Source organism: Leptopilina heterotoma, unplaced genomic scaffold, assembly GCF_015476425.1.
Source record: "Leptopilina heterotoma isolate Lh14 unplaced genomic scaffold, ASM1547642v1 Lhet_114, whole genome shotgun sequence".
In the NCBI taxonomy this organism is placed as follows: domain Eukaryota; kingdom Metazoa; phylum Arthropoda; class Insecta; order Hymenoptera; family Figitidae; genus Leptopilina; species Leptopilina heterotoma.
Window position 1 is genome coordinate 7318608 of NW_025110833.1, and position 26483 is coordinate 7345090.

At 23.7% G+C, this 26483-nt stretch overlaps 3 protein-coding genes across 6 annotated transcripts in view; 2 read left to right on the forward strand and 1 right to left on the reverse strand.

Annotated features, from left to right (window-relative positions):
- LOC122507959 (solute carrier family 2, facilitated glucose transporter member 1-like) overlaps positions 1-826 on the reverse strand; it is a 49649-nt gene extending 48823 nt beyond the window's left edge. The window contains exon 1 of the mRNA XM_043620985.1: positions 633-826. The gene's annotated coding sequence lies outside the window, so the exon portion shown is untranslated. The remainder of the gene's footprint in view (positions 1-632) is intronic.
- Positions 827-897: 71 nt separating this feature from the next.
- On the forward strand, positions 898-11943 carry LOC122507951 (protein PAT1 homolog 1). Its single transcript, XM_043620973.1, has 9 exons — positions 898-1035; positions 1669-1866; positions 2390-2807; positions 2929-3035; positions 3184-3677; positions 6288-6501; positions 6847-7065; positions 8397-8660; positions 8960-11943. The coding sequence occupies exons 1-9, from the start codon at positions 997-999 to the stop codon at positions 9212-9214; spliced, it is 2208 nt and encodes a 735-aa protein (XP_043476908.1). The 5' UTR covers positions 898-996; the 3' UTR covers positions 9215-11943.
- A 196-nt stretch (positions 11944-12139) lies between these two features.
- The window catches only part of LOC122506351 (protein diaphanous), a 40491-nt gene continuing 26147 nt past the window's right edge, over positions 12140-26483 (forward strand). For 2 of the 4 annotated variants that reach the window (XM_043618495.1, XM_043618470.1), the window contains exon 1: positions 16244-16575. Coding sequence is in view for 3 of the 4 variants with exons in the window: in XM_043618470.1 (XP_043474405.1) it covers positions 16516-16575 (60 nt within the window). In the remaining variant the exon portion in view is untranslated. Of the gene's footprint in view, positions 12860-14338; positions 14423-16243; positions 16576-26483 lie in introns of those variants that run through there. The other 2 variants (XM_043618503.1, XM_043618516.1) reach the window with 2 other exon arrangements.

The window sequence follows — 26483 nt, forward strand, 5'->3', positions numbered from 1 at the left end:
CGAAACGCAGATTTACTGTAAATGAATCATTAATTTAGTAAACTAGATTTATATCTATACACAAATTAGAAAAAATTGTTTCATTCCAGATTTAGTTTATGACGCAGAATTTAAATTGCAACACATTTTTTAATATTTAACACCAAAAGGCGCCTGTTTGCTAAATATATATAGACAATAGCAAATAAATGCGACAGTTTTTTCCATTTCTTTTCTCGTTATTTAATTATTTTTTCAAATCGATTTATTTTTTCTACGCGAAATTTTCCATTGTGACTGTGACGCATATTGTTATTTTCTCACCATTTTGCAAGCAATTCGCTAAAGTTACAATTTTAAGTAATTCAATAAATAAAATAGTTAAAATTCTATATATTTGCGACAAAAGAAACGAAAAACACAATTTTTAACTTTAATTTTTTTTTAAAAACGAAAAAATTTCAATAACAACAAACATAACCTCTAAATCAGCAAAATAAAAAATTGCAATTTTCAATAAAAATAAATAATTTCCAATTACTATTATCATATTGTCAAGTTTCCACAATTTCAAAAAAACATTTTCATTAGATTCAAGCTGAAAATATTCCAAAAATATACAAACGAAATTTATTGACTTTTGAAAATCTTACCATTTTTGCACCATTCGGAGAATATTTCCAAAAGAAGACAGAAGGAAATTGTTCCCCATGATGAATACATTTTTGATTTGAATAATTCGATGATAAGTATCATCAAATATTAATCAAATCAAACCAATTTTACAAATGTATTTCTCGAACTTGAAAACACGATTTTTTACAAACTTTATACAAAACACCGTTAAAATGGCGGTTAAATGAGATCAGGTGACCAGCGAATGCAGCGCCATCTGTTTGACATTGCCATCTATCGGCAATTTTCCCAACTTTGTAAGCAGAACGCCATGACGGCAAATGTCTACTTGCACTTGACGTTTAATCAGAACATGACATTTTGTGAATTTAATTCTATCAAATGGCAGATTCTTTTTTCGGATTTAATACAACACACGGGGTGAGTAAATAATTTTCATTAATTTTCCACATTACACATTAATCTCCATCGCTTAGTGAAAGTGTTATCATTACTTAAATGGAACGTTTTTTTTGCGTCGGAACTGTCCGTGTTTCTTATTCTTAAAATATTTTATTATTGACCCAACAATTTTTATTCTAAACAATTTATTCGATTTTCAAATTCTAGTTTACATTAGTGAGAATGAATTGCAATGGGAAATTTTAATGTTAGTTGACAAATTATATGTTTAATATTTAAATGAATTTTCATATGCTAATTGTTCTCCAGGGGATTATTTTATCGTCAATATATATATTAGAGACATAACCTGTCTTCTTGGAATGCCCCACAATACTCCCCCCGCCCTAGAAAGGTCAATAACATGGTACTTGGCTGTTGGGTTTTTGTTGAACAAAAAAATATTTTTATTATCATCCTTCAATCTGTCTTAAATTACTTCCTTGAATCGCAATCTAATCTGTTTTGTATTTCGCTTGGGTTTTCGTTCTTTTTTTTCTTTTGCTCTGTGAGTCGTTCAAGTTTTGGTGTTTGTATGTTTATGTTTCTTTTTTTTTTGCTATTTTATTTTTATGAAATTGTGTTTTTGTTTATGAAATGGTTTTCTTTTAGGATGGAATTTACGGCCCCTTAGACGATGATGATTTTGGCGAAGAGGAGAAATACGATGCACTTAATGATGAGACATTCGGTTCTGAGGCACCAGTCGGCGATTGGGAACAAGATCATGAGAAATTAGCACAAATCACTGAATCCTCACGACCGAGTCATAAAAATTCGTTGAAAAAATCTAATTCTATAGTACATAAGGTTAGAATAATTTTACTTAATTATTTCAAAATTAATTCAATTTTAACAGAGTTGTGTTTACAATTTTCATAAATAGATGAACTTGAAAAGGTTTTAATTTTACAAATGATTCCAAAAAATTTATTATTTTCAAAAGTAATAAAATCTTTCGCAGAAATTCAATTATTTTTAAAAAATCTAAAAAAATTGTCAACATTTAAATTATCTTTGTAAATAATAAAATTCTTCTCTGAAAATCAATTATTTTCATTAATTTCAATAAAATTCTTCGTAAAATTTTAATTATTTTCAAAAATTTGTCTCGATTTTTATAAATTTCTTCGCAATTATTTTTAATACAATTTTAATCGAGTTTCTCGAAAAATGTAATTATTCGGTTAAAAATATTATTAAAATTAATCAAAAGAATTCAATTATTTACCAATTCGTTGTTAAAATTCTTTTCTTTTTAATTAATATTCGTTAATCGGTTTGTAAAAATTTTGTAAACAATTTTTATTTCATTTTTATTTTAATTTTCCAGAACGATGCAGAAGTTGATATTGAGAATAGCCTGTCCCATTTGGTGCTGGATGAGAAGGAGGGCATCATACCGCGACCTGGAGTTTGGGACAGTCCAGCGAATCTTCCTTTACCGAAGCCAAAACCACCATTGACAACTGCTTTAAAAAAAGTATGTACAGTCGAGGAATTAGAACGCGGTCTCATTGGTAATAGACCTCCGCCTGGAATTAATAAACTACCACAAGGTCCGACGCAACAACAACAACAACAGCAGGGAGGATTTTTTGATTCTATGCCAATTAATGATCAAATTCAGATTAATGGAATGCCACCTCGATTTCCACCGGGTCTACCATTACCCCCACCGCCACCGGTTATGCTTCCTCCAAATCTCAGACTGCCCCATCCACAATTTATACCAAATCACAAAATGCCCAGTAAGTTCGAATTTTTTATTTCTAATTTCCTTTTTCTATCTATTTATTTACTAATTTTTAGATTCTAGTTCATTAAGAGCAAAGAAATATTTTAATTTTAATTCTTTTAACTCATCATCAGATCAAGGTGGTAACATGTTGAGATTCCTGGTGCCTCCACATTTAATATTGCCACCCGGAGGGCAACGGCAACCGATGCCTGGTAACTTTCCCTTGGGCAATTTTCCAGTAAGTTGACTCAAATATTTATTTCTATTTTCTTAAATTTAACTTTATGTTTAATTCTATAATTAGTAATTGATTAAACATTTAAAAAACAATCTAAATAATTGATTAAAAAGAGAAACTAAACTAAATTTTGTGGGATAATTTACAGTTCATGAGACCCGATCATCCAATGATGCCGTTCGCGAATAATCAAGCGAATCAACAATTTAAACATCCATTGCATTCCGCTAATCAGCGAAATCAAAATAGGCCGTTTCATAATAATGAACAGCAACAACAACAACAGCAGCAACAACAACAACAAGGGAATCATCAGCCATTCTTTAAAAATAATCAACTTCCGTATCACAATCATAATCACAATCACAATCAAAATCATAATAATCAACGTTTCCATCATTCCCATCATCACGCACAAGGTTTAAATGGTATAAATATACCGAGGGATTATGATGAATACGCCGGTCTTATGAGTACTCGCGAGAAGCAATGGTTAAATAATATTCAACTTTTACAACTCAATACCAATCAACCTTACGTTGATGATTATTATTACACTGTTTTTTGTGATCGTCGAAAGAAGAAGAATGTTGATAATAATATGGACAGGAAGCATCGCAATGGACATCATAAAGACTCGAGGTAAATTTTTATTTCTTTTTTTCTAGTGATTAACAATCAGGGAATTCAGGGAAAGTAAAACTGGTCAGGAATTTTTATAAAGTTCATTATAAAATTCAATTATTTTCATAAATAATAATATTCATCAAAATAATTCAATTATTTTCCAAATTTAATAAAATTCTTTACAGAAATTCAAATATTTTCAAAAATTAAAAAATTTTTCAGAAATTTTTATAAAATACATTGTAAAATTTAATTATTTTCATAAATAACAAATATTTATCACGAGAATTCAATTATTTTCAGAAAATCTAAAAAAAATTGTCAATATTTCAATTATCTTTATAAATGAATAGCAAAATTCAATTATTTTCAGGAATTTTAATAAAATTCATTGCAAAATTCAATTATTTTCAGAAATAATAGTATTCACCAAAAGAATTCAATTATTTTCAAAATTAATAAAATTCTTTAGAGAAATTCAAATATTTTCAAAAATTATAAAACAAAATTCTCGTCAACATTTTCATTATTTTTATAAATTATAAATAGCAAAAATCTTCGCCGAAATTAAATTATTTTCATAAATTTTTATAAAATACATTGGGAAATTCAATTATTTTCATTAGTAACAAATATTTATCAAAAGAATTCAATTATTTTCAAAAGTAAATAAAATTCTTTACAAAAATTCAAATATTTTTAAAAATTAAAAAACAAAATTCTCGTCAATATTTTAATTATCTTTATAAATTATAAATAGCAAAATTCTTCGCCAAAATTGAATTATTTTCAGGAATTTTTATAAAATACATTGTAAAATTTAATTATTTTTATAAATAACAAATATTTATCACAAAAATTCAATTATTTTCAAAAAATCTAAAAAAAATTGTCAATATTTCAATTATCTTTATAAATGAATAACAAAATTCAATTATTTTCAGGAATTTTAATACAATTCATTGCAAAATTGAATTATTTTCATAAATAATAGTATTCATTACAAGAATTCAATTATTTTCAAAAGTTAATAAAATTCAATTATTTAAAAATTTTTTTTATAAAATTCATGGCAAAATTTCAATTATTTTCATAAAAATTTTTTTAATTCAATGATTTTTAATATTCTAGTATTTTAATAAAATTTCCCCAAAGAATTCAATTATTAAACAAAAATTTTGATAATATTCTACACGAACATTCAATTAGTTTTCAAAAAAATAAAAATTTCACAATTATTTAATTATTTTCTATTATTTAAAATAGAATTTTCATACAATTACATTTTTTCGAAAAAATCAAATGTTTTATAATTTGGAATTAAATTCTTCGCAGTAATTCAATTATATTCATAAATTTGAAAATTCTTTTCTGGGATTTAATTATTTTCATAAATATCTAATAAAATCATTCGAAGGAAGTCAATTATTTTCATAAATAACAATATACATCACAAGAATTTAATTATATTCAAAAGTTAATAAAATTCAATTATTTTCAAAAATTTTAACAAAATTCATTGCAAAATTTCAATTATTTTCAGAAATGTTTCTTAATTCAATAATTTGTATATCTGTTATTTTAATAACATTTCCCAAAAGAATTCAATTATTTAAAACCAATTTTGACAAAGTTCGACACGTTTATTCAATTATTTTGTAAAATAATGAAAATTTCACTGGAATTCAATTATTAAAAATAGAATTTGCATACATTTTTTCGAAAAAAATCAATTGTTCGAAACTTTTTTTTTATAATTCTTTGCAATTATTTAATTATTTTCATAAATAATAAAACTCAGTGCAGAATTTCAATTATTTTTAATAAAATTCGTCGAAAGAATTCAATTATTTAAAAATTTGTTGATAAAATTATGTATAAGAATTTAGTTGTAAAAAACATTCAATTATTCAATAAATTATTTATGTTTGTATTTAAATAATTGAATTCTCGTAGAATTTAATATTTAAAATTGTTATAAAATTTAATTTCAGTTACAGTTGTAGATAATAATTGAAGTTTGGAGAAGTGAGTAATAATTGCAATTTTTTAGAAATAATTGGATTTTGTAAAGGTTTCAAATTAAAATCTTTGATAATTTGAATTTTTCATACTTTTAATTAAAAATTCTTTGGGACTAATTTGTTTTTTAAAGCTTAATTGAAATTTTTTAAAATTATTTCAAGAGTTTATTTTCTAATTTATATTTAATTGAAGAATTTCCGAATAATTGAAATTTCGCAAAATTGAATTGTAAACAAATGAATAATTGAACATTTTCAAAATGCATTGAATTCTTCGGCGATCTTCGACTATTACCGAAGTTTCACGAATCGCTCTGATTGTTTACGCGGCAATTGCGATGATGTTTGCAACGTTATCATTCTCTATAATGCAGAACTGTGGCGCTATACTAACCGAATCTTTACTATGGACATAACCACTCTCAGTTTCTCTCTGTTTATATTATTATTTTTATTTCTATATTTTCTTTTATATTCCTTTCGTACTTTGGAACATTTTATTTTTGGAATTTGGTACTTTGGAAAAATATATTTTCCTTTTCCAAAGCAAAAGTTCTAAATCGTAAGTCATAGATTTAAATTTATAATTTTTGTTATAAAGGGATAGAGAGCAGACGCAGCACACGTTCGTTAAAGTTGTCTATACGCCGATGCAGTTTGAAAATTCCTTAGGAAAACTTCAATGCGGAAGTGTGACGGCTCCGCGAAAAATTATTGACATGGATATTGTTCCGAACAGTGATCCACAGCAGGCACTTCCGCCTCATCAGAAGGATACGAAAAAAACGCGCCAACTACTTCTTGAAATAGAAAGGGTAATTTTTTGTTAACTAATAAACTTAAGTAATAAAAAAAATAAACTTAATAATTAAATTAACTTCTTTCAGTTCAATAATTATTTCTCTAAAGCTAAATAAAAATTCAGACAAGTTTAACAGATTTCTTGTTTATTTTTTTTAATATTATCATTTTTTTCAAATTTTTACACAATTTGATTGAGTCTCGAATCTGTGAATTGTGAAGAAAATACTTCAGAAGATATTTAACTGTTTTTAGTTTAAACGCCGTAATATGAAAGAAACTGTTTCCTTTTTACTCTACTTTCATTTTATTTACAATAATAATAGTTTATTAATTTTTTTGTTTTATTAAAATTGCAGTTGTACGTTTTGCTATTAAATCTCGAGGACGCGAATAATCCGCTAGCGCTACTAGCAGAGAAGCAACGACAGGAGCAACAGGAATTACAGGAAAACGAAGAGGAAGCGAAGGTTGTGAAGAAATCGGTGCCAGAATTAATAACAATGATTTTTTCCTCCCTCTTGCAATTACAGAAGGATGACAAATTAGCTGGAATGTTAAGTATCCGAAAAGGCAAAGTACGTATTTCTTTTAGTTTATTTATTTTCAATTATTACAATTATTTTCAATTATTATTTTGTTATAATTGAATTAAAATAACAAATATTCAAATTAATTTATTTTAATTTAAATATTTTCAATTTTAAAAGTAATGCATTGAAAATCATTGAATTCTTTCGAAGAATTTTATTTATTAGGAAAATAATTGGATTCTTGCAAAGAATTTTATTAAAATTTTTGAAAATCCTAATTAAATTCTTTTAAAGAATATCCTTCAATTTTTTTTTAAATAATGGATTTTCTTTACTAATTTTAATTAAAAATTTTGAAATTATTTGAATTTTAATAAGAATTTCTTTAAAGTTTTTAAAATAATAGTGTATAATTAAATTCGTCTCAGAGTTTTATTACAATTTTCTAAAATAATTTAATTCATTCAAAGATTTTTATTTAAAATATAGAAAATAATTGAATTCTTTCGAAAAATTATATTAAAAATTTTAAAAAAATGGATTGTTTCCAAGGATTTATTAGAATTTTAGAAAATAATTGAACTTTTTCGAAAAATATTATTACAATTTTTTCAAAAAATTAAATTCTTTCATGAAATTGTATTAAAATTATATTAAAAATTATTGAATTCCTGTGATGCATTTTATTAGTTATAAAAAATCATTCAATTCTTGCGAAGAATTTTCTTAAATTCTTTTGAAAAATTTTATAAGGAATTAAGAAAAAAATTCAATTTTTTCGTGAAATTTTATTAAAAATGATTCAATTTTTTCAAAGATTTTACTATTTAAAAAAATAATTGAATTATTTCGAAGGATTTATTAAAATTTTAAGAAATAATTGAATTCTTTAGTGAAATTTTATTAAAAGTTTTAAAAAAAATTGAATTGTTACATGACATTTTTTTAAAAATTATATTGAAAATAATTGAATTTTTGCAAAGAATTTTTCGATTTATAAAAATAATTAAATTGTTTTGTAGGTTTCATTAAAATATTAGAAAATAATTGAATTTTTTTTTAAATTATATAACAAATTAAGAAAAAAATTGAATTCTTTCGTGAAATTTTATTGAAAATAATTGAATTTTTGCAAAATTTTACTTTTTTAAGAAATAATTTAATTGTTTTGAAGGATTTATTTAAATTTTTTTGAAAATAATTGAATTTTGGCTAAAAATTTTACTAATTTATAAAAATAATATAAAAATAATTGAATGATTCAGGAATATTCAATTTAACTTTTATTATTTAATTAAAGTAACAAAATTTTCAAATTAATTTACATTCTTAATAATTAATATTCCAATTAAATGGATTTTTCCGCAATTTTACAGACACTGTTGCTGCGATTTTTGCGACTCGTCAATGAAAATGAATATAGAAGTCAATTGGCCGAAATATGGGCTGGTTTATTGCGCGGCTTGGCAATCATTGGCCGGAGAGATTCAAGTTTATTGATGGAATTTTATCTCCAATTTCGAAAATGGATTGATTCGGAAACGAATTTCTCAGTTCTCCTTCAATTGGCCAGGGCTTTCATGGAGACGGCATATCAACCGACGAAAAGTAACAGTTTAGCCTTCGCTCTAACAAATAAGGTTCGTTTATTTAATTTGCAATTATATTTTTCCTAAAACTTTTCTCCTTTTTTATTTCAATCATCATATATTAATTAATTACAAAAATTTATTATTTCAATTATTTTTAGTTCGATCAATTTAAAATTTCCGTTTTTATTTCCAAAAGGAAAACTTTTGGAAAAAATCAAAACAAAAAATTACTTTTTATTAATATTATATATATTATATCTAAAGAAATAATAAATAGTAAATAGTAATTAAATAATAGTTAAATAATATTCGAAACGAAATTGATAAAAAAATGTCTATTTTTCCAGTTTGGTATCTCAATAATTGCTGTACTATTACAACAGGCAGAATTCATTTTTCCGATTACCTATTATTATCGTGATGAATGGTCGAATTTCATTGACACTATAATGAAATTAATTGATTCACATACTTCTAATCTTGCACCGGAAGTTCCAATAGTTCACTGTACATTATACGAACATCTTAGTCGTTTTCCAAATTTAGACACTAAGAAATTATATTCACTCGAACTTTTATTGACTCGCTTTGTGGATGAATAGTGACGCATGCTTATTATTAAGTATAAAAGAAATAATTTTTTTTTATAATAGAATCTAGAAAAGAAAAGGACTTTATAGAATTTTCAAGTGCCCTTGATATCTTGAACCGAGTAAAAATTGTAACATAAAAAAAAAGAAAGAAAAAAGCACGAAGTCAGATATCAAAGTTTTGCACAGTTGTTTAAAAAACAAAAATTTCTATAAAAACAAAAAAAAACAAAAACAAAAAAAAAAGTTATGATGGTTCACTCGTTGCAACTAAAGCAAAGGAATTATTTGTTGAAAAATGTTTGTAAAAGAGGCTGTGCTCATTTTTTTGTATTTATAATTTTCTTTTTATTTTGTCAAAAGAAAAATTTCACCAAGATTCGATACTTACACAATTTTTTTTTTATTCACGATAAAGAGATATAATTCAATTTTTTATTTTTAACATTTAAGGTCAATCTATTTGAAATATGTACATAAATATAAAACTGTATATAAAGAAATATTGTTGATTCAATTTGTAAGAATCAAAACTTGGTTTAAAAAAAAAGATTTTAAATACAAAGAAAAAAAAGAAAGAAAAAACATATTTTTTAATTGAAATTAAATAAGTGAATAATTATTCTAATTGAATTAGTGTAATTATGAAATTTATTAAAATTAAATTAACGAAATTAATGAAATTTATGAAAATTATGAAATTTTTAATAATTAATAATAATTAATAATAGAAACTTTGCTGTAATTGCAACGAAATTCGTAGAATTTTTTTTGCTAAGAAATTGCTCCTTAATGCGAGTGATTTTAATTAATATCGAACGTGACTCATTTTTATTATAAAGAATTCTCCGTAATATTTTTTTGCAATAATTTTAGTGTTTCGCTGCCCATCCCCTGCCCCCCTTAATGCGCTAAAATGGCCTTTAATTAAGATTGATAGTATAATTAATTTTTCACAAAATATTTTTTTTTCAATTAACTTTTATTTACTTGTATGTACGTGTAGCTTGTACAGCATTGTGCGAATGGATAAATATTTGTAATTTTGCCCGCGAATGGTTTTTCACTAGAAGAACTAAAAAAAAAAAGACTTAAATAAAAAGCAGAAAAAAAATGTCAGATTATTATCTGATTTTTTTAAAAAAGAAGTAAAATAGAACTTTATATTTTCAATGTTTTATTGTTAGCAACAGATCAGTGTATACTTTAGATTTTTCATTTTTTATTATTATAGAGAAAATTTTGATTCATATTATTTTTTTTTATTTAAGGAGGAAATGGTATTTTTCTTTTCAAGGTTAATTTTTTTCTCATACTTTTTTGATTGCAAAATTACTATTTTAACTATTTCAATATTTTTTCAAAGAAGAGAGGAGAAAATGTTCTTTTATCATGTTTAACGATTCTTATACAATTTGCGAATAAAGAAAACAAAAAATATACGAAAAATTTTTGAAAAAAAAGTGACATAAAATTATAGAATTTATAAATCAATTGTAAAAACTATTTCATTTCTTTCATGTTGCAAGTTGAGAGAGAAAAAAAAATAAATGGCTCCGAATGGTTACGATATATTCTTCTTACCAATGTAACCGGGCCTTACAATAATTAATCGTCAGGCTTATTTATTAATGAAAGCCTTTAAATATTGTCAGTAGAATATTTTTTCATTTTTAATAATAATATTAATAATAAATAATAATAATAATATAAATGTATAAATTATGTTAGTTTTATCGAAAACTTGCACCAAGTAATGAAATAGTTTGAACTTGAATGACGATATTTTTGTTCTTTTTTTAATATTTAAAAAAATATTGTGCACGCCTTGACTCGACCTATTTATTAAATATGTTTCAAAAAATAAAAATAGGCAGTTAGGGAAAATTTCTTTTGAGATTAATGCGAATTAATTAACGTAAATTCCCCCTTAACCCCCCTTCGACGACTCAATTTTTTATTACAAAAAATATATTTGTAAATCGAAATCTATAAACGCACAGTGACGAAAAATCAGAAATTGATTTTAATTACTCGTGCTCAATTTAATTTTAAAATCTCAATTTAATTTTTACTTTATTAAAAAGAATTTCCAAGAGGAATTATATTACTATTATTATCAGGATAATTTTTTTTGGCATGTGTTTGAGATTTATTGTTCTAATTATTGAACAAAATTTTGTTTTAGAGGAAAAAAAAATTTTATTCATCAATATCTATGTACGTGAACGACAATTGATTTAAAAAAAAAAAAAGTAAAAAATGATAATAAATGTACGAAAGAAAAAAAGTACTGTATACTTAAAAAACAAAAATAATAATAATAATAAGACCGTGCAGCGTCATTGTCTTTACGGATTGTCCAAAAATTGTTAAATTGAAAAATAATGTTGCGTTTACATTTAGAGATATATTTTTGTAGTTGTACAAGTTTTTTCTTTACATCAAACTATTTAAAAACGGACATTAAAAAAAAGTACAGTTATAAAACTTTATATAATTAATATTCTACTTTATATGATAAATAACTTTCATTACTACGTTGTATTTTTCTCAACATTTATTATTGAATATTAGGAGAGAAAAGAAATGGGATGATATAATACAGAAAAGAAAAATTTTTATGCTGTAATATTGTACATTAATGATGCTGCCGAAAAGAAAAATAAGTATAAATATTCTCAGTGTACAGAAGTCACCTAATTTCAAATCAAAGTCGAAAATAAATGTTTTGCATCCAATTATAATTCTTCTCTTCATTTTTTAATTTCTTAAATTTAATTTTTTTTACAGAAAAAACAGTTTTTCTTAATTTCAATTTGAAAAGTGCGCCATTTAGGAAGCAGTATACTGTGTTCTGATTGGTCGAGTGATTTTGTCCAGAAGACAACCTCCCGAACATAACCTCAAAATAAATCAGTTACATTTTCGCGTCTAGCGACTAGTACCAAGCGTGGTTTTTGTAATTTTGTAAAGTTTGTTTTAAGTATTTTACCTCATCAGTCAGTATTATTAAACAAAACTAATAATAATTTAGTTTATATTAGAATAAAGAAACTGTGATTTTGAAATGAAAGTTATTTGATAAATTTGTATTCTTCTTTTCTCTATATAAAATCAAAGAATACGCATTGATTGGCATATTCCTTTGGATAAATTTAGTGAAAGTTTTTTGATTAAAGATCCAATCATTGATGTGTTTTACAATTGGAATGTTAACTGGCATGTAGCTCGAAAATTAACGGGCTTTTTCAAGCAAATTGTACGCGGCTTTAACGAGGTTACACGATGTTTTGTGTTGTGACGATTTTTCTCATGGCGATAATGAAACATGTGAAATAAGTGCTTTTTTCCTAAGTGTAATTAAAATGTGTTTTACATACAAATCTTGATAGTGGATATAATACATTGAAACAAGCATTGTACAGGCAAATTATCAATAAGAAAAAAAGAATTTCTGAATTTATGAGAGATTGTGTTTGGCTTATATTTTTAACAGGAAACAAGTTGATATTTTATAAATATAAAACTTGCTTATTTATTAAATACAGTGAAAAGTGAAATATTGTCGTTCTTTGTGAATAAATAACAACAGAAGTTGTGCTTGACCTGTCTACTGTTCAACTTTTCATTTTCATCGAATTTTTTTGAACACAGGTATTTATTGTTTACCTTTTTTTCGTTTAATTAATAATTATGTTAATTTACCATTTTTGCATAATTCAGACAGAGGAATTTATTCTCTCCCCAGTAATTTTCAATCTTAACCAACTTCTTCTTGGGTTAATTCGTAAGATTAGCAATATTTTTTTCCCAAAATGATAATAGCTATTGTATTATGTGTTTATAATTTTTCTTGTAAGATTATTGCAACTGATTTTTTTTTCTGTTAATTTATTCAAAGTGGAGTTGTAAAATTTATTATAGAAACAGTAATAATTGAAAGAATTTTCTGATTGTGTCGATTTTATTTATTTTTTGTGAATTAATGATTGAACATATTGAGATTTCCGTAAAGTATAACTTGATTAGCCCTGAGGAAGTAGTCGACCTTAGATGAATGGGAAGTTATGTTTGTTGATGAGTAAGTTTCTCTCTTTTTTTCAAGGTCCGAGTTTATTTTTAATGCTAAAAATATATATTTTTCGGGGTGATATCACACTTAAATGATATATCACTTAAATTTTACTCCCGAATGGAGTTAATCTCTATAATTCAAAAGGACAATTACATTTTAACTCCCTCGTAAATATCTGTCAAATTTCTCTCTGTACAAACTTACAACTTTACAAGCAAAAATATGAACTCCTTTTTCTCTATATTCAAATTTCTATTCGTGTTGTCAAATTCTATTTATTATTTTTTCTTCTTGATGAATTATCACGAAAATTTTTCTTTTGCATTTTTTTTCTCTTAAATAAAATAGAAAATTATCGTTGAATTAAATTTTCTTTGTTTTTTTTGTAAGGAAGTGTCTTAAATAGAGTGTCTGTCAAAAGAGAAGTAACAGGCGGTTAGTGCACACATGCTTGAACCATTTATTTAAGTTGTACAATGACCAATGTCAATTTTATTCTCAAAGTGTAATTAAATATGTGCTTTATTTCCCCAGGGCGCATTTGATTAATTACCTTAAATAGAATATTGTAAAGATTGTAAATTGTCAAGTTTGTTTTTAATTCAGACAATAATGACCGATAATGAGCTATTCAAAATCGTTACACAGTCTTATTATTAAAAAAAAACACAGCGTATTCAGTTTGATTTCCTTTGTTAGAATTGCTAGTTTAGAAAATTAATTATTAAATTAATCATAGTAATAAAATTTAAATAAAAAAAGTAAAATAAAAAGTAAATTAATGAAAATACAATTAAATGGAAGATTTAATCTTTTGTTTATGTTTTATTTAATTACAATTTTATTTTCAATTTTTATTATTATTCTTTATCGTTATAAATAAACTTGGAATAAAATGATAAATTATTTCATTATTATTATTATTATTATTATTATTATTTCTATTATTTTTTTATTATTATTATTTATTATTATTATTAGTATTTTTTTTATGACTATTATTATTTTTTTAAAGTGAATTATTTATACAAGTTTATCTAATTGGAATTTTTTTTCAGAGAATCAGGATATGCATTGAAGGTGGAGAATATTTCCAAACAAACAAAATGTCCAATCGAAGGGATAAAGCATCAACTGGTTTTGTGAGTATTTTTTTTCTTTAAAAATTTTGCACTTCTTGTAATTGCAAAATTAATTTTCTTCTCTCTGTCTCGAAAGAAAGAAGGAAAGAAAGACTAAAGAGCAAAAAAAATTACACACCTTAGAATAGTTTCTAAGCGCATGAGAAAATATTTTATTGTTTTCCTCTCTTGTATTGAAGGTTTTGATTGTATCAATGAAACTATTATATACTTGATGAAAATTATCAGGCAATTATTTTGATTATCTTTCATAAAAAATATAAAATGTTAAGTATTTCAATTATAAACGATCTAGAATTGCATTGGCCGTTTATTTGTGGAAATATTTTTCTTTATTAATTTGCGATAAAATTTCTAAATTATTATCAGTCGATATTAATTAATTTTTGCAATTTATTCGTTTAGTGATTTGAATTAATTAGTTTTTTAATTAATCATCTCATTGATTTATGATAATTGAATCATTAATTAATAGTCAATAAAAATAATAATAAATTAGGGAATTTCCTTTTTTGGTTCAGTCAAATTAATTAATTAAATAATTAATTGATTGATGGTAATTAAAAAGGGAATTTCTTTTTTTGGTTCAGTCAAATTAATTAATTAATTGATAGTAATAAAAAGGGGAATTTTTTGTTTTTGGTTCAGTCGCATTAATTAATTAATTAATTAATTAATTAATTAATTTTCAATTCAATAATAATAATAATAAGGAAGGAAATTTTTTTGGTTTAGTCTAATTAATGACAAATTAGGGAATTTTCTCCTTTTGATTCAGTCGAATTAATTAATAAATATTCAATAATTAATAAAATAGGGATTTTTTTTTCTTCAGTCAAAAATCCAGATGAAATATTTTATTAACTTGAGTGCAAAATTATCGAAGTATGATTCAGTTATACAAATGTTGGTATGTATATTTATTACTGCATTTGTGCCACTACCACCCCCTCCCTCCCCCCTTTCCCCCTTCTCTTTGATGCGTTTAAAAGCTGGTATGTTAACTACCTATTCAGTCGCAGAAACCATGCATATAGTGAATATATACGTACACACGTTTTGTTGGACTTGAAAATGTTCCTCTAGGTAAAACTTGAATGTTTTATGCTCTCCCTGTTTTCATACAGTGAAATATTATGTTTAGTCGTGCGCAATCCTCAGCACACTAAACTGGATTGAAACGTAATCCGGACCGTGTGGGTAATTAATACTTTATTCGCGAGCAGTGTGTATGTGTCATCTTCCCATATTCAGTGTATTTTTATTCTTTTAGTTTTTTTGCGAAAAAAAAAAATATTCACTGTGTGGGTGATTTGCCTTGAAAATTTCTCGAAGCAAAATTTATTTAATTGATTTAAAGGACATTTTTTTTTAGTAATTTTGTTGGTATTTTTATTCTTCTTGAATTCTTTTTCAAACGAAAAATGTTCTATGACAAATTTTTGGTAGTAATTGTCTGATTATTTGTCGTTAGAGATTTTTTCGTATTTTTCTTTTTTAAATAGAAAAATAAAAATTGCAAAAATTATTCACTGAAAATATTCGGTTTTTGCTTTATTTTTTTCTATTTTAGTCTTTTGGGCTGAAAGAATATTTTTACTTAAATCACTTTTCGATTTCTGTTGAAAGATTTCTTTCGTACTTTTTTAATTTTATTTCTGAATTTCTGCTGAAAATAATTATTTTGTTTTTTTTTTGTACTTTTGTTTTTATTTTTTCCTTTTCTTGCGGTGCAATTTAGATAACTTTTAACAATTACAGAAAAAGAATAGACATTTTTTTTTTTAAATACAATTTGCTATAGAGAATATTTTTGTTTTTTTGTTTTTTTTGCTCAAAGACGGTGATCTAAAGTGGAAAAAAAGTGATTCAATTAGCACTTAATTAAGCTTCAGTGTGCTAAAAAGTGACAAATGCATCAAGACACGAAAGTGTAAATTGTTTGAAACAATGATTAAGAGATTTTTTTTCTCGCGTTGTGGATATTATTTCCAAATAAGAATGTTTATTATCGAAAAATGTTTTCAATTTCAATGAGTGCATTGGACTGTGAGATAAATTTGTAAAGTTTTGAATTTTTTTTATCATTTATCATGTCAAATTCAGTTCAAAGAAGTAAAAGTTGGTATCGCAAAGCGGAATCCGGCATTAAGGTATACTTATTTTTATCAATTCTAAAATATATCCACTATTTTTGCGATATAATTTTAATTTCACTGACTATTATTCTTATTATTAATTTATTATTATTACATATTTCATATAAAAATATAAAAATATAGAAAATAATATTAATATTATTAATATTATTTTTTATACCTTTACAAAAATCAAAAATATTTTTTTATCCATTAAAATTTGAAAAATAAGAAAAATATTAATTTAAAAAAAAATTTAGTTTCGATTTATTTCTGTACATATTCTCTTGATATCTGAGAATTTGTTGATATCAAAATCTTATCAGAAGACGATCATCATATCTTTTAGGGTTTCTTTTAAAGTAGATAATAATTTGCGAAAATGAAAAATTTAATTTTGAAATTGACAGTAAAATACTTATTTTAAAGAAAAAATAATTTGTTTATTATTAATTAGCCACAGCAGTTATTTTTGAGTTTCTTTGCGAAAGAATTTTTTTTTTTTTTTTGTTTCAAAACAAAATATTTAAAAAAAGAATTTTTTTTCTCCTCTAAGGAAATAATTTTTTTTTTGCGTGCCATTTTAGATGGTTGGATTGACTTTGCGATTACCACAATCACAGGAAACTGCGAAATCATGAAATAGTTAAGTATTCAAGGCTGGTGGCAATTCGATCCTAAAAATTTTCCGTTTTCATACCTTTCGAATAATTTTCTTTTTATTCTCAATTTTTTTTAACTGTTTTAAAATTTATATTGAGAAAATTAAATTAAAAATAATAGAAAATTATTGCAATTTAATTTTTTGATTCAATTATATTTAAAATTTATGATAATAATAAATTAAAATATAAATTAGGAAAATAAATATTTATTATTTATTTATAAATATTTAGTATAAATTTAAAATACATATTGCAATTATAATATAATTATGAATTATAATTATAGCGAAAATATATTAATTTTAATATGAAATTGAAATGAAAATGAGAAAAGAAAAATTATTGAAAGCAATGAAAGTGGATTTCGAGTGTAAACGAGGAGAATATTTACATTGATAAATGGAAATTTTTTTTTTCTTTTTTCAAATGCAGTGAATAATGAAAGTTTTGAATTGAATTGTTTAAAGGAGAGTTTTGTTGTGAGGGAGTTGCTCCATTTGTTTAAAAGAGACTCTGAATAGTTTATATATTTATCCACGTAGAAAGATAGACACACAATCGTCAGTGCGATATATATGTTACACATGGGCACACGCCGTGTTTTCAGCTTTTACATATGAAAATATATATATACTACCAGATATGAATACTAAATAGAAAAACTTAAGTACAATCGCTCTCTGAATATGACCACTTGTTTCTTTCAATAATAAAAAAAATATTTACATTTCACAAAAAATATTTTTAATAACGTAAATAATTTATTTTAATCAATAAAATAAATAATTTTCTTATCTATATTAAAGTAAATTAATTAATTTTTGTAGTCTGCAAATCATCTGAGTTTATCTGAATTTAGCGAGGAATTTTAGTTAAAAACACTACAAAAATTTGAATTTTTGAGAAATTTCAATTAATTGCAAAAATTCAATTATTTTCAAAAGTAATAAAATTCTTTTAAAAATTCAATTATGTTTAAAAAAATTTAAAGAAATTCTCGGCAAAATTTCAATTCTCTTCATAAATTGTAGAATTCTTCTTCAAAATTTCAATTATTTGCAAAAAATTTCCTAAATTCAATGATTTTCAAACATCTATTTTAAAAAAATTTTCCAAAATAATTCAATTATTTAAAAAAACATTTTATTAAAATTCTACGCAAACGTTTAATTATATATTTTCATAAATAAAAAAATAGTTTCACAGAAATTCAATTATTTACAAATTTTTTCTAAATTTCTTGGCAATAATTCAATTATCTTCATAATTAAAAAAAACTCTTCGCAGAATTTCAATTATTTTTAGTAGAATTTTAATAAATTCCTCGAAAAATGTAATTATTTTTTAAAAATTTTAATAAATTTTGTCAAAAGCATTCAATTATTTAAAAATTTGTTGATAAAATTCTTTTTGAGAATTTAATTTTAAGAAACATTGAATTATTTAATAAATTATTTATTTTCTCATTTAAATAATTCAATTCTCGTGAAATTGTCTATTAAAATTTTTTTTTTAAAATGAATTTCAGTTAAAATTTTAGATAGCATTGGAATATTAAAAGCGTGGATTTTATTTTTAGAAATAATTGAATTTTGAAAAGGTTTCAAATTAAAATATTTGAAAATTTGAATTTTTTCATATTTTTACTAACAATTCTGTAAAATTAATTTTTTTTTAAAAAAGTTTAATTGAAATTATTCGAAGTTTTTATTTTCTAATATATATTTAGTTGAAGAATTTCCGAATAGTGGAAATTTTTGCGAAATTGAATTATGTTTATGAATAACAATATTCACGATAAAAATTTAATTATTTTCAAGATTATTCAAATTCTTCGCGGAAATTCAATTATTTTCAAAATTTTAATAAAATTCTTCTAAAGAATTCAATTATTTTCACAAATAATAAAATTTTTCACTGGAAGTCAATTGTTTATAAAAATTTCAATAAAATTCTTCTCAAGGATTCAATTATTTCATAAATAATAAAATTCTTTTTAGGAATTTAATTATTTTTAATACAATTTTAAATGAATTCTTCGAAAAATGCCATTAATCTTAAAATTTTTTATTAAAATTCGTCGAAAGAATTTAATATTAAGAAACATTCAGTAAATTATTTATTTTTTATTTAAATAATTGTATTCTCGTAAAATTTTCTATTAAAAATTGATTTAGAAATGAATTTTAGTTAAAATTTTAGATAATAATTGAATAAAAAAAGCATTATTATAACACGAATTTTTAGAAATAATTTAATTTTGAGAAGAAAATTAAAATCTTTGAAAATTTGAATTTTTTCATATTTTTAATTAACAATTCTGTAGAATTAATTTTTTTTTTAATTTAATTGAAATTATTCAAAGTTTTTATTTTATAATATATATTATTTAGATTAAAATTCTTCGCAGAAATTCAATTATGGTCAAAAGTTTTAAAAAATTTATCGTCAAAATTTCAATTATCTTTATAAATATTAAAATTTTTCTCCAAAATTCAATTATTTTCAAAAATTTTAATGAAATTCTTTTTAACAAATTCAATTTTTTTTTCAAAATAATGCAATTATTTAAAAATTTGTTAATAAAATTCTTTATGAGAATTCAATTTTGAGAAACATTCAATTATTCAATAAATTATTTATTTTTGTATTAAAAATAATTAGGTACATTTAAAAATAAATATTATTAAAAAATTCGTCTCAAGAATTCAATTATTTTCAAAAGTAATAAAATTCTTAGCAGAAATTCAATTATGGTCAAAAATTTAAAAAAAGTTATAGTCAAAATTTCAATTATTTAAAAAAATTTTAATAAAATTCTTGACAAAATTTCAATTATTTTCAAAAACTTTTCTCAATTCAATGAAACTTTTTTTTACAGAGATTCAATTATTTTTAATACATTTTTAATCTAATTTCTCGAAAAATGAAATTATTCTTTAAAATTTTATTGAAATTCGTCAAAAGAATTTTAATTACCTATTTAAAAATTTGTTGATAAAATTCTTTAAATGAGAGTTGAATTTTAAAAAACCTTTAATTCTTCAATAAATTATTTTTTTTTGTATTTAAATAATTGAATTGTCGTAGAATTTTCTAATAATAATTGATTGAAATATGAATTTCAGTTAAAACTTTAGATAATAATTGTGTTTTGAAAAGCAGGTCTCAAATTATAATCTTTGAATTTTTGAATTTTTCATACTTTTAACTTAAAATTGTGTAGATTTAATTTTTTTGTAAAAGTTGAATTGAATTTTTTTGAAGTTATTTGAAGTTTTTATTTTCTAATATATATTTGATTGAAGAATTTCTGAATAATCGATGAAATTTCGTAAAATTGAATTGTAAACAAAAGGATTTGAAAATGTTGAAAGAAATTTTTCGGAAATTATTAATAATAATTAATTTACACTTTATGAAGAAGAATTTTAGTGGAAAATTCTGGAAAACAATAATTGAATTAAAATGATGAAAGTAATTTTGAATAAGTTACAGTAACAATATTCTTATAGTAGGTATAAAATGATGATTTTATCAGTTCAAAATTTTTAATTATTATAAAAAACATGAAGATATCGATTGCTCTGAGTCGAAGACTCGGAGTGATCGATATTTTCATGTTTTATAACATGTTTAATTTCAAAAAGGTTTGAATTAAAAATTTTTGAAAATATAAATGTAGTTTTTAAAACCTGGAAAAATTCCGTTTTTTAACCTGGAAAACCTGGAAAAGTCAGGGAATTTGAAATGAGCAAAAGCGTGGCAACCCTGAAATGTGTTTTTACATCTTCAGACATAGGCCAGACGTAAAAAAGTAACGTTACCGATATTTGATCTTCATTTTCTTTTTTTTTTTATGCTACTACTTTCTTCTGAAAGCACATGTTCCTATAGAGTCTTAGTGCAATAAAAGAGAGAGAGAGAGAGAGAGAAAAAAAAATACTGACAAACTTGTAATTGTCGCGGAATGCAGTCGTCCTGGAGAGTAATGCAGCTCGACCGGTTCCCAGGAGTTGTATGAGCTCACGTCAAAAAAGCCTGACGTTTGCAATGCCATTTTCACAAATCATAGAATGCTCACAACATTGTTATAGAAATTAACTACAAATATGTGTATACCTATATAGTAATGAGGATTCCTTTCATTAAAAACTATATCTTCATTTAATACTATATTTATCTAAAGTGTCGCATGTAATTTTGAAAAATTTTTCATCTCTTATCGTAATTTCTAAACTGTTTGAAACTGTTCGAAAATTTTCCTTCCTCATAGAGGAAGTATTTATGTTTAATTTATTAATACAATTAATAATATTAAGCACATTTTATCTAAACTAAAGCATTAGAATTTAAATTAAAAAATTTGCACCTTTTATCATTTTTGAAATTTGCATTTTTATTTTATTGAATTATTTTAATATTTAATATTTATTTTATTGGATCTTCGATATTTTAATGTGGTATAAATAAATTAATAAATTTGAAGATCTATAATTTTAATTTTCGTTAAGTAGATATTTCTTGTTTTTACCCTGTGTGTATTTTTTTATGCTTTCTAAGATGAATTTTATGGACTTTTTTCTTTATTTTTACTAGAAATAACTACATTTTTCTGTACACTTTCCCAATAACGGTAGAGAGAAGAATTTTTATGTCTTTTGAAAGACGATTATTTATTGAGATTGATATTTTTCTTTGGCAGACAAAAAAATTTATCAAGAAAGAGTTGAACTTTTAAAAAAGTTTATTTATTTATTTATAAACGGGACAAGCCCTTTTGTACACATATATAGTACTCCCAAGTTCTAATAGTTACACAGGTAAAAAAAAATAATAAATATAAGAAAAATAAATAAATAATAAAAATAAAATAAAATAATAATAATAATAATAATAATAATAATAATAATAATAATAATAATAATAATAATAATGCAATTTAAATATTAGTTTTAAATAATTACTTTAGGAAAAAATTTTTAATTCACGTGCCAATATTTTATACTAATTAAGCTGCGCAATTATTATTCGTGGGCGAATATCGCATTTTTTCGTGGTGGGCGACATTTATAATTTAAAAATATTATTATAGAAAATAAATGAAAAAGATTTATGTTTAAAATTTTTTTTTTCCTTTTTTTTTGCCAAAGAGATTTTATATGCGGGTGTCATTAAATTTTTTCTATTCTCGCAATAATTATAAATTAATCTATAAATATAGTTTCTAGTTTTACGTGGATCGGTAATTATGTCAGCTAAATATAATGAATTTGTGTAAACAGAAAGTGGGAAGACGGCCAAATTTTTTTCACAAAAGAAACAACAAAGTAATTCACTTTCATCTCTTAAGCTTTTGAAAAAAATAAAACTAAATAAATAATGTGTTTTATTCGAATACAATTTTTCATTATTATTTTTATTTATTTTTTTATATTGTAAATTATCAATATTAATTTTTTTTATTTACAATTTTTCATTACATAAATTTTGCATAAATTTATTCGCAAGTCCGAATAATGTCTTTTATTCATACAATTATTTATTATTTTTATTTATTTTTTTATATTGTAAATTATCAATATTAATTTTTTTTATTTACATACTATTATTTATTACATAAATTTTGCATTTTATTCGCAAGTCCGAATATTTTGTCAAAATCTTCTTTTCTAAAATTTAAACTTAATAGAATTTTCTCGTACAATAAAATAAAGTGTGGATTAGTCTCATTACTTTTTTTTGCTTTTCTTTTCGTTTTTTCTCTATTTTATTTCTAACTTCCTGATGTAATTTATTTTTAAGTAATAATACACATACCAGACTGTATATATAGTATAATAATTAGAAAGTGTTTTTATAGTTTCTTTATAATATTTTTCATGTCCGCACATATTATTATTAAACTATTTATTATTAAACGATTTTACCTTTGAAAATGACTAAAATGTAAAGTTAAAAATTACTGTTAACAAATAATAATTATTCGTAACCTTTTCTATGTGGACTTATTATCCATACGTATATATATAGTAAAACTTGTCTTTTTCATTTCAAATTTCTATATATTCAGGGAAAAGATATCTTAGCTCTAGAAAAATGCACTTTCACGAGAAAATATCTTGTTTCTCTGGGTTAAAAAAATTTTTTTCCTATTATTGGTTATTAAATTGTTATTTATTATTATAATTATAATGAGGTATCAAATTGCCAATCGAGAAAATTTATCAGTAATTATTAGGCATTATCATTAATATTATTACTTTATTATTATTTTTTTGTCATTTTTTATTATTTTTTTTTACAAAACAAGTTTAGGAGAGGAAAAAATGCTTTTTATTATTATTATTATTTTTATTTTTATTTTATTAATTAAGTATTATTAGCAGTAAAAGTATTTTTATTTCCATTATTTTTTTATCTTCAGGCGTTGGGGATCGAACCACTGACCCTAAGTTCCACTCACTATTTCACGAGCGCGGAGCGTTAACGACTAAGACCATCGCCAATTATTTTTTCTTATTATTCTTATCGTTAATTATTTATTTGTTTTCTGTTGAAACTGTTTTCTTTCTAAATTATTTTATGATAAAAGACAAAAAAAACCCCAATTTTAGGGTCTTTTATTATAGAAAATAATTGTTACTCTGCGAAAATTTACTATTGATATAAAAAAAAAATTTATGACAATCTTATGAAATTATAAGCTCAGCAAGTAATTCAATCTTGAATAGTGAAACCAGTTATATTACAATATTTCTGTATCATATTTGATTTGAAAAAAAAAGAAAAAAAAAACAAATGCGGTTGGAAAGCCGTTACGCGTTCAAGTCGATATCAAATTTAAGAAAAGAAATGAGATGAATCCTATGAATAAATTTTATCTTATAGACAAATATTATTATCTCAACTATATCAAGATTGTGACCCAACAATTTAAGTCCATAATTTCCATCAGAATGTCTGTTATTGCATTTTTATTTGCAGAGTCAATTTTTTTTCAATTTCTCTACTTTTTTTTTGGGCGAAATTTTTCGAATACTTAGAAATTTAACTTTATTTTGAGATCTGATAGAAATTTCGATCTGATAGAAAATAGAAGTAAAATGAAAATAAAATGAAAATAAAATAAAAGTTAAAGAAATAAAAGCAAATTAAAAATAAAGTAAGAATAAAGGAAAAATAAAAGGAATGTTGAAAATAAAGTAAAAATATAATAAAATTGAAACAGAAATGAAATAAAAAGAAAATAATAGAGTGAGTGGCGTAGCCAAGTGGATAGCGCGTTTGTCGTCAAGACCGCAGGTCGTAGCTTCGATTCCCCGCGGGTGTCTAATTTTTTCTAATAAAATGAAAATAAAATAAATATACAAATTTAGTGAAAATAATAAAAAGACTCGAATTTGAAGAAAAATAGAAGAATAATTTAGTAAAAAACTAAAATAAATTTTAAATTAAAAAAAAAGTATTCAAATAAATTATGTTACAAAAAATAGTAAATTGCAGAAAAAAAAACCACAGAATTGATTCGATTGGAAAGTATGATTCGCGCACGCCTCCGCGAAATTGAGTCAAAACAAAGTCTAGTAAGAGTCCTGACGATGAAAATCCTTGATCCTCTCTTGACTTGCGAAAAAAAAGTCGATGAACCGTTCCCTGTCTGTGAAGGAAGGCGTGTCGGTCGATGACATCACTTTTGTTGATGACCTCATCGACCTTTTGAAGTTTCTCTATAGCATTATAAATACAATATTGTTGCACTAGGTCCTTTTGCTTATTGAAAAGCCACAAGAAAATTGACTCTCTTTCTCTCTTTCTCTCTTTCTCTCTTGAAACGATTTGTAAAACGAGAATATAATGATTAACCGACCCCCCGGCTTTTTGATTACTTGATTAATACAATTGCTTTCGTACATGATCAGTATCTTCACTTCCGCTCTGAAAAGTCATTAGTCCATTGAAAAGACAAAAAGAAAAGTACTTTTTTTCGATTCTATATTCAAAAATAATTATTTTAAAAAAAATCCACTTCTTAATTTTCCTTTTTTAAAAGTGTTTTACTAAGTAGTTGAAAAAATTATTTAATACGTTTTTTGTATGCAGCAATAAAAATTTATTAACCAAATAAAATGCGGCTAAACATTTCGTCATTATAACTGTTTGAATAAAATTATTTAATATTTATTTGCCTGGCGAATTTCGATTGCGATTTTTATAACTATCGAGAGAGAAGATTTATATATTTTAATTTTATTGAAATTTTGTGGATTTTTTTTTTCACGATTTACAGATTCTATAATTAGCTGGTTTATTATGATTTTTGTCTTTAATTAGTATATAGTTTTTTAATTTGCATAAAATTGTGTTTGAATTCTTGTTGGTGTTTTGTAAAAGCAGTGTTTATTTAGCAATGATTTAATCATAAATTGCCATTGTGGAATGTGGTACTCGCTTCGTAATCGGAATAGATTACATTCCAATCGAATTAAGCTAATTCAAAGTCACTTTTCTTTTTTCAGTAGCAATTTTTTTTCTTTGTTTTTTAATAACAGATTTAGAATTTTTTTCAATGACAAATTTAGAATTTTATTTAATAACCAATTTTGAATTTCGCGCCTCAAAGTTCGTGAAATTTCCGCCTAGATGGCATGAAAATTCACTCACAAGCGGAATAACGCGAACAGTAATTTTAGCGTCGACGCCGAATTTAGAAACTTTTTCGATGGTTAGCGTCGAAAACAGATCTATTCTGAATGCCTAAGAAAAGAAAACTTAGCGTCGACGCTAACTTAGACCTAATAAATCTGGTTCTACACAAAAGTCGAATTATTTATTATCAAGCAAAAATATCAAATATTTGAAATATTTCCCAACAGTTTGTATATGTATATTTATAGATTTTTCATTCGCGATCATGTAATGTGTTTTACGATGGTTCGTTGGCCCGCGGTACGCAATAAGATTACGTTAACGGTTACGCGATTTTACACTTGCCAGGGTGTGCTTTTGATGCCCCTTGTATATACGTGAGTGATCGCGAAAATTACAGGGCAGTTAGTATTTAAAGTTTAAGGCCGGCTGAACTCGTTCTTGATAAGCGTTCCAGCATAGAGTTGTTTGTGTATTATTATATATAGTAAAAGAGTGCTTTGAGCTCTTATGGCCATTATGTATGCATATACATACACACATAGTATAAGAGCGTATATCCAGAACTCCCTTTTATTCATTTTGGTTTCTTTAATTTCCATGCATGTT